General features: G+C 30.8%; 1 protein-coding gene across 7 annotated transcripts in view; it reads left to right on the top strand.

The window, feature by feature from the left end:
* The first annotated feature begins 752 nt into the window (after nt 1-752).
* LOC106458305 (neurolysin, mitochondrial-like) overlaps nt 753-9,572 on the top strand; it is a 35,424-nt gene continuing 26,604 nt past the window's right edge. For 3 of the 7 annotated variants that reach the window (XR_002610344.1, XR_002610343.1, XM_013917799.2), the window contains exons 1-7: nt 753-867; nt 1,939-2,425; nt 3,116-3,255; nt 4,035-4,147; nt 4,726-4,895; nt 5,240-5,352; nt 5,869-5,923. Coding sequence is in view for 5 of the 7 variants with exons in the window: in XM_013917799.2 (XP_013773253.1) it covers nt 842-867; nt 1,939-2,425; nt 3,116-3,255; nt 4,035-4,147; nt 4,726-4,895; nt 5,240-5,352; nt 5,869-5,923 (1,104 nt within the window). In the remaining 2 variants the exon portion in view is untranslated. Of the gene's footprint in view, nt 949-1,488; nt 1,524-1,938; nt 2,426-3,115; nt 3,256-4,034; nt 4,148-4,725; nt 4,896-5,239; nt 5,353-5,868; nt 5,924-9,572 lie in introns of those variants that run through there. The other 4 variants (XM_013917803.2, XM_013917801.2, XM_013917800.2 and 1 more) reach the window with 4 other exon arrangements.

Here is a 9,572-nt window from a genome sequence, read left to right as displayed (position 1 = left end):
TGTTAAACTTATATTAAAGTTTTTCTTCATTACCCATTTAAGCCGTCTCCAGCCATTATTACTAGATATATGTTTGTCTGGTATATTTATAAGACGCTCACAACGTGACAACAATGTGTGTAGGTACTGAGTAATTGATCTGCAGTCACAGGGTATTGTTGAAGTTAACGTTCGTTCGTTATAGTGTTTGTTTTAGCGCGAATGTTGAAGTTGTGTGTATCGTAAAGTTGTATTCGGAAAGAATAAACCAGTTTTATTTAAGAAAAGACTTGTGTCGCTAAAGTTTCGTCGGAACGAATTTACGGAAAATCAATTAACAAACGGAGACGTAACAATATATATACACTCACAGATGAAATGTCAGTAAATAAAGCACCATTACATTTTATTATTAATAACCATTAAAATGCCCCCAGTGGCAAAGCGGTATGTCTGCTGACTTACAACGCTAGAAACCGGGTTTCGATACCCGTGGTGGGCAGAGCACAGATAGATCATTGTGTAGCTTAATTACAAACAAACAAAACCCATGAAATATTTTTGCTTCTCAAAAAACTCAAAATATATTTCAAAATTTAATGTTTATTTTAGGAACACTTTACTAATTTCAGACAAATTCCGATTTGTAAGGATAGGAAAAAACTTCCAGAAAATAATTTTATTTATTACAGTAAGTTCGAGATAAAATGATTTCTTTCTTTCTTTGTTCTTCTAATTGTTGCAACTTTACGATGATATCGTATAGATAGCTCTAAAGATAAAACATAATCTGAATGCTTTAAGTATTGTAATCACGTGATTCGGTTTTAGTTTATGGAGCTGAAGCACGTTTAGAAACTTTATGTTTCGGTGGGCGTCGTTGATGTGGTATTACTTGGTTTGTACTTAATGTATGAATTAAATTATTATTAACCACTGAGGTTGACGTTTTCAAAGACACCGTTTTAGGTCAATATTTCTATATTATGCATAGTTAAATTGGAAGGAACCGCAAATTACAAAACTTTATAATCTTAACTTATATTTTATAAAATTTTATTTATTTTTTATACTTTGATCGGTAGTACTACTACTACTAGTACTAATTGAGTAATTGTAGCTTAATTATATTAAAATAACTTATTAATCAGTTAAGACAATGTTTTAAGTTTTAGGTAGTGTTTATGAATCCGTGTGGAGATATCAAACATTTAATTTTAAGGAGTGAAATGTCTGGTTAGCCATCTCGTTATAACTTGTACTATTGTAGTTGTACTACATTTTACAGTACTCAATACTGACAATGGTGCAAAACAACTCATTTAATGATGTTTTATTGTCACTTGCGTGAGCGTTTAAAAGCTTTAGTTTTAATTTTGTATTGGTTAATTTCTTTCCCTAGTAATTGCCAGTGTAAAGTAATGTTAAGTGTGTTTATTATGTTATTACACCTGTGACTACCTTGTCTAATATTAATAACTAATATAATTTGGACAACACCAAGGCTATGGCCTGGAACTTGGTATGAAAGTGACACCACACAGGTTGTTACAAAATAATTGCACCTATAATTATAAACTCTTGCTTTTAATTTTAGCTTTACATTGTTCATACTGGGAAAGGTAATTAAAATTTGATGTAAAACTAAAACTTGTATGTTATTTGAATGTGTATTCCTTTTTTTATGTGTGAGGTTAGATTTAGTTGTCAAAAAATGCAAAATTCAAGTTTAAATTTTGTGAGAGTATTTTCAGTAAAAGTGTGATATACAAAATACTCCAAAAATTGAACTGACAGAGTTGTAACTTGCAAGTGAAACTAAGATAGCCTTCGTGTGGCTTTTCACGAAATTAAAAAAACAAACAAATGCAAGTAAATGAAGGTTCAAAAATGATCTGATAATTACTAGAATTTTCTACACTGATAAGTTTTACCAAGAAATAGCCTTTTTTTTTCCAGGACCCATTCTTTAGTCGTTCGTGTCTTTTGTTACCCAGTAATCAGACTTTTTCGTGGAAGATCTACTCTAAACTGGCTGAGACTACCCCTATGTTCTGTTGAAGAACAAACCTGTTTATTTGTTTCTTGTCAATACAGCACATTACTTCAGAGTAACCAAAGAAGTCATAGCTTATCAAATCTACAGGGGACCGGTAAAGCTTTATTTAAGTCAGATTTGTCATTCAATACTTTCAGGTCTTTTTCCAAGAATATCTTACAAAAACATTTTTTGCCTAGGCTAAATTGTAAGGTTAACTTCTTTACCAACATTGTCAGTGGTCGTACTACTATGAGTATAGAAGGTGTGAGGATTGCTTGGGACTTAACTATTTCTCCGAATGAATTGTTGACAAAAACCGAGTTACTTATTTCTCAATGTCGGAAAAAATATGATGAAGTTGGCAACTTAAAAGAAGAGGATGTGAATTTTCAATCTGTATTAAAGGTTAGTGTTTTAATGTGGAATTTGTATTAATAAAGTATATGAAAGAGGTTTATTCTTCTAGCATATGGAATAAATTTATGCTACTTAAAAGTTTGCACTTATTTCTGTTGAACTGTGTGTGTGTGTGTGTATATGATAATATATAATAGTCTACAAACTAATAGTTTAAGATTAAGTTGTGTGTTTATACAATGCTTTCTTTCTGATTTATGGCTACAGTGTGTAAAGTGTATGATGTTTAGCTATATACACCTGATTAAACAATGTAATGTTTGTTTATAATTTGGAAGTTTTTTTCATGAAGTTCAGTCTTGTGAAGTTGTTATGCCATAAATTTATTTTATGAAGGAAAATGTTCTGATTCTGAAGCTGAATACTTCTAAATCAGTTACCTCTCTCACACATTAATTTCACTGTACTGAAACATAATTACAAGTTGAAACCAAAAACATCATCAGAAAGCAACTATACTAGAAACATTGCTATCTTAATGATCTTAATGAAATATTTTGTACAAAAAAAAAGATTTTGATAGCTGTAGTGGCTCAAAAAGATTGGTATGAAGACTAGAAGCATATTTGATATACAGTTGTGGAATAAATAGCATCAAGAAAATGAGTGTAGTGGATGTTAGTGTCTCCTAAGAAACTTGATATCTTAGTTCTAAATTCTTAAATCCTCCCTCCCCAGGTGATAGCAGATGTAGAGTGTGAATATTTGTCAAATCGCTACCTTTTTGACTTTCCACAACAAGTATCATCTGACAAAGCACTTAGGGATGCCAGTACTGAAGCAGACAAAAAACTTCAAGCATTTGATGTTGAAATAAGGTAGCCTGTTGTAATATTTTATATTTCAAGAGTTATATATTTTGATTGTGTGTAACATGCTGACACTAGAAAATGGAATAGTCTTGATGGCCAGATTTCTTCTTGTTATCTCATTGAACTGAAAATATAACAGGCTTAATTGAAATGGAGATGTATTTTTAAAAGTAATATTTTTTTAAAGATTTCATTAAAACTTTAATGTCAAAAAACTAGTAGTTAAGATAATGATATTGTATAAATTTATAGTGTCTTGTGTTTAGATATGGAAGAGGAGTAAATGTGCCAGGTTTTTGACATTTCATGTGTAAATGAGCTGTTATTTTAAAATGGTATTTTGTTTTGTCAGTATATGAAGCCTTATTATAGAAGCCAATGTACAGAGGGACATTAGGAGATGATCTTTGTTTCATAAAATGTTATCAGGCTTTGAGTATATAAATACTGTCTTCACAACTCATTGAAGGAAACTTTATTTCTAATTCACTTGTATGATGTTTGATAACTTGGTAAATAATAACCTTTATCTTACAAATCAAGTAAAGTAAATAACTTGCCTGTTTAAGTAATATATTTGTGCATCTAATGTACGATCTTAAAACAGTTCTAGAACTGATGGGGAAAAAATGTAGGTCACTTAAAAACTTTATTCAAGATTTCTTTATTCAAAATTATTGATAAAAAACATGTTTTATCACCCAGTTTTAGTTTGTAAGTAGTTTATAATAAGTTATTAATTGTTAGGTGAGCAAAATAAAATAGATATGCATTATTGTTTCTAGCATGAGACAGGACATATTTGATAAACTTCTGATTCTGGATAAGAAAACAGAAGATTTGAAACCAGAATATAAACGATATTTAGAAAGACTAATCAAAATGGGAAAGAGAAATGGTAAGCTGCACAGTTTTTGCTTATGCTCAACTCTTCCTAGATACAACTTTGTTTTAAATTATGAATTTACAGAAAAACTGTTTTGTGGAATTGTGTAAAACAAGGTTATGAGTAGTTGCTATGATTTTTGTAGGAATGTAAAGTAGAATACTTTATTATTAGTTTTTCTAATAAGGTAAAAATCATTTTCTTCTATTAGCTTGTGTACTATGTACAAGTTTTGTAAGAGTATTGGCTTTTGAATCCAGCCTGTCTCTCACACACCTTTTCAGTATAGCAAAAAAGCTGTAAGTGCACACACACACACACACACACACACACACACACACACACACTATACATACCTCAAGTTATTGAACACTTTATTTGTTACAATATGATAATGGTTGAAAAGTGAGATATCCAAGTGAATGTATTTTACATTTTGTTATATTAATATGTATATTCTTATAACTAGTGTTACTGTTATCTAAGGGTTCAGGTTTATTTAATTCTTATTATGTTTTTGGTCTGTACTTGTCCAAAGTATCTCGAGATACGCTATTTACTAAAATTATTTTTCTTTTGTTATTTTTAAGGGCTCCACTTGTCCAAAGATATACAAGAAAAGATCAAAGAATTCAAAAACAAGATGAATGAGCTTTCAATTCAGTTTAATAAAAACCTAAATGAAGAAAATACATTTCTAGAATTCACAGAGAAAGAATTGGAGGGCTTACCAGATGATTTTATTGATAGTCTGGAAAAGGTGAGAGGAGAACTTTTAAAAATATTTAACAAGGTTATATAAACAAATATGCCACACAAATTTCTTTTAATTCTTTATGTTAGCCAAGAAGGTTATAATTAAAACAGATTCTTGTGCTTGCACTGTGGGTTTAATGCCTAGAAGACATGAATATTTGAAACTTGTCATTACATAATTCTTGTTACCACTCAGATTCATATCATAAAACCAAACATCTATATATTGGGTACTGATAATTATTGTTTACTAGAATGATTCACTGAAAAAAAAAATTATATTAATTTCACTAGTAATTGAGATATGAGAAATTCCAGTAATCAGCAGCTTTATTTAATACCATTAAGATGGACAATGAAAAGCGGAAAATCACCTTGAAATATCCACACTACTTTCCTACGATGAGAAAAGCAAAAAATCCTGAAACAAGAAGAAAAATGGAACATGCTTTCAACTCACAGTAAGTATTGGTTTTAGCTTTAAGAAAAATTGGTATTTTGTATAGAACTTAGTATTTAATTTAATTAGAGGGTTCCCAAAAAAGCTTGATTGTTCTAAGCACATGAAACCACTATGCAAAAACTGGTTTGGCTTTAAAATAAGAAGTAAACTTTTGAGACTAAGATGCAGCTCCAGTATTATGATGTTTGGATATACAGTGAGAAAACAGCCTTAGGTTTATGTAGAAAATATACAATTAAAGAATTTCAGAGATTTTATTAGACAATACAATTGGTGATTGATTGAAATTGTGTTCTGATGTGCTTCATTTTCTAAAACAGCTCTCAAAAATAAAAATATAATTCTAAAGTTTGTAAGATTAAATGTCAAAACTGCAAAGAGAGAACAACAGTATTATTAAACACTGAAATATACATTTAGCAAGTACTAAGTTTTTGTGAAGTACCATACTTTTGTATTGCTATTAAAAAAATACATGTTTTAAAATATCTGTATTCACAACTTTGTTTTTCAGGTGTATTTCAGAGAATGTTCCAATTCTTGAGGAACTAGTCATGCTACGACAGAAGGTACGGAATAATGCTTTATTTAAACTAGTTTGATGTTGTAACTGTTCTTAGAAATTAATGTTGTTAAAACTGTTGAATTTCCCCAGTACTTAAATACAGACTATAATAAACCACTACATTTTGTACTTAGAGCTGGGCAGTTAATGGTATTTACTAATCAATTAACCCTTTCATTCTGGGCAAGTTAAAGTGCACCTCATGACATTTTGGAGAGTTGTTTTCGAAATTTTGTTAAATAACTTTATTACTACATGTCAATGAAGTTGACATCAAAACGTAGTTTATAATTGAAATTTTAATATTATATGTGTTTTAATTTCTCAATTTAAAAGGAAATATAAAGAAAAAATGCTAAATATTGATTTTTATGTGTCACATAACACATCCTTTTGTCGTATTGCTTAGTTTACATTTTATTATGTAAAGATATGGACAAGCTAAATATAAAACAAGAACCTCTCACTTCTATGATTTGATGAGATATCAATATTTTCAGTGAATCTACTAGAGTGGCTCCTCCCCCTACTTCATACTTTTGAAACCTCTTTTCTAATCTCACCTACTACTAATTAGCATTTATAGGGCGCTTGACTTGTAATCTTTGGGTCACGGGTTCAAATTCCCATCCCACCAAACATGCTCACGCTTTCAGCTGTGGGGGCATTATAATGTGATGGTCAATCCCACTATTCGTTGGTAAAAGAGTAGCCCAAGAGTTTGCGATGGGTGGTGATGACTAGCTGCTTTCCTCTTGTCTTACACTGCTAAATTAGGCACGGCTAGCATAGATAGTTTTCATGTAGCTTTGTGCGAAATTCAAAACAAACAAATCTATGTAAATCTAACAGCTGTTTGTAAATAGCTTGAAGGAGAAAGTAATAATTTCACCAAAACTATTGAGGTTTGATGACTAAGTTGTTGCTCTGAATAGGAATGGAAGTTTTGTAACTCACATATAGCTTATTTAGAGATCCAGATAAATTGCAGGGATTTTTTATGTACCAATACAGTAACCTGATAATTTTTTTGGTTCTAAAATTTATATTTGAAGCCTACAAAAATTAATATCTTTTCACCCTCCACTCGGAAGAATAAATGAGGGTTATGGCGAGTCTTAGCACATGTAATGCACAAGCACAACATTTTGAAACACCATAAGTACTCAAAATCATTGTTGATCAGTGTATTTTTAATTCATTGTTCAATGTTTTAAGAAAAATACTTGTATTCTAGTTAGAAATTTGTATTTCATAGGCCAATATGTAGATATGCTTACTGAATTTGTGCTATTTTCATTGTCTAAACTGAATTAAATATAAATTATACGACATTAGAAAATTTACAATATAAAAACAGGTTTATTCATTACATTTAGAAAGGTAAAATGTCAAGGAAGTAATGTTTATACATGTCTAAAAGGAATAGTGTACATACAAATTGCATGAATCAAAAACAAATACATAAAGTTGTGCAGAGAAAAACTATGAATGAATGAAAATATATATATATAGATAGGTATTTTACTACAAACATTTTGGAAAACTGCAAAAGTCATACTTAAGTTAGCATATATAATATAAAATGGTTTTAACTCGTGAAAGGGAGCATCACTACTGTACGTACAAGTGTATGAATACATAAAGAAAACTTTACAAAAATATTTCGGAGAAAAAACAATTTAAAACTGAAACATTTCTATACATTCAAATAGAATAAAAAATGCTTCTAAAATATTTGTTAAAATAAAAAAAAACTAATTATATACAGACACTTTTACCTTGTACACATATATAAAATCTTAGCTTTTGTGAAGAGTATCACTAGTGTGATAATCTTCAAAGTGTTTCATGCATAGAAATTCATCACAAGGTGTACACTTTGTTAGTACTTTATTTTCTGGGAGGCATAGTCTACATCTTTTTCTATCTCCTTTATTAACAAGTATAGAGAAATGCATGCCAAGAGTGAGTCTCAAAGGTGATGAGTCTGGCACAGTTCTTGAAAGTGGTATACCAGAAAGGCCTGGTCTATTTTGAAGTAGAGGCTCAACAAGATCTGTGATCAGGTCCATTCTGAAGGCCTTCTGGGATAATGATTAAATGTCTCGTTTGTCAGTCCACTTCACAGCTGTCAGAGTTCCACATTTAAACAATTGTGCATCCCCTCTCTGTGGGTTTGTAGAAACAAATTGTTGTGGGAAATACAGTCTGTCTTTCCTGCATGTGCCACAAGCATAGATTCCCATAGTCAGTAATTTGTCAAATAAATGAAGGGAAGTGTAAAAGTTTTCCATAAAAACCCAGTGTCCTAGTCTGTTGTGTTTGTCCGTCAGTTCCACCTATAGCTGGCATTTGTCCCTCCTTGCCTGTGTATATTGTAAACTTCAAAAAGTATCCACTCTTAACTTCTGCCAGGACCCACAACTTGATACCCCACTTGACAGGTTTCTTTGGTAAATACTGGAAAAAACAATTCTACATTTTGTCCCTAACATTTATTCATCTATAGTTAGTTCCTTGTTAGGAAAGTAGTGGGGAAACAAAAAAAAACGTTAGTAGGTGGCCTATGATAGGTCTTATCTTAAAACGTTTCTCATTTTTAGGGCCAATTCTAAGTAGAGCATTAGTATTGTTATTGAAATGTAAGTTAGTATGGATAGCTAAAAATTTGCCCCTAGAGAAGATAGAGAGCCAAGGAGTATGGAAAGGAACATAGGTAGACCAATAGTCAGGTAGAGAAGGATAAGACTTGAGTCTCATAGCTATTGTTAATTCAAAATATGCTAAAATATTTTCACAAGTCACATCAGTTCATTTTACTGTTTTTTTCTCCTCGAGGCCATTGTTGACTTCCCATGTTGCGACCACCAGCTGTCTGTGTTTTTGTTATTTTATGATAAACATTAACAAGTGTGGTCGTTGTTGATTGTGCAAACATGTTCAATGTTGACAACACTCAGCACTTGTCACTTTTAAATGACAGTGATAGTGTTTCTCATTAAATGTTATTGTTTTATTGCCTTTTGGACCATTATTTTGAAAATTTCCACCATAAAAAGTTTAAAAATATGCAGTGACATGAATCAAATGTTACACTAATCAAGTTACATAAAGCTCATGCTACTCATGAGCTGTTAGTCCTTGCGAGTGTACCTCATAGAAAAATGTTGTTATTATTATTATTATCATTATTTTTATTTTTATTACCTAATTTAACCTTATCTAACCTAGAATTTCCTAACTTTTCCATTTTCAATTACTTTTATAATAATAAATAAAGAATAGATAAGAAAAACAAGAAATATAGCACTCACCTGTGTAACCTTTTGTTTTGTCAACAACTGACCTATGTTAGCCCTAATACTTTCACCAAATCTACTAGTCCACAAAATAATTTTTTCTTTAAGTAAATAATGCATGGAAGAACACAGAATAATAATATGTCAACAGCTGAGAAATTTGGGTATCTGTCAGAACTTTTCTGGCTCTCTAATCACGTGACTTGAGCAGTTAGATATTCAATTTAGCTCCCCACTATGTTCTCATAGGAAAAAATTTCTTCTCATCAGCTAAATTGTCAATTTTCTGAAGCATCACGTGGCATGAATCATATTGAAACATCAGTAAGTTGGAATCTAGGCTTTCTATTG

The sequence above is a fragment of the Limulus polyphemus genome, unplaced genomic scaffold (genome assembly GCF_000517525.1).
Source record: "Limulus polyphemus unplaced genomic scaffold, Limulus_polyphemus-2.1.2 Scaffold441, whole genome shotgun sequence".
In the NCBI taxonomy this organism is placed as follows: Eukaryota; Metazoa; Arthropoda; class Merostomata; order Xiphosura; family Limulidae; genus Limulus; species Limulus polyphemus.
This window is presented reverse-complemented; position numbering and strand designations above follow the sequence as displayed.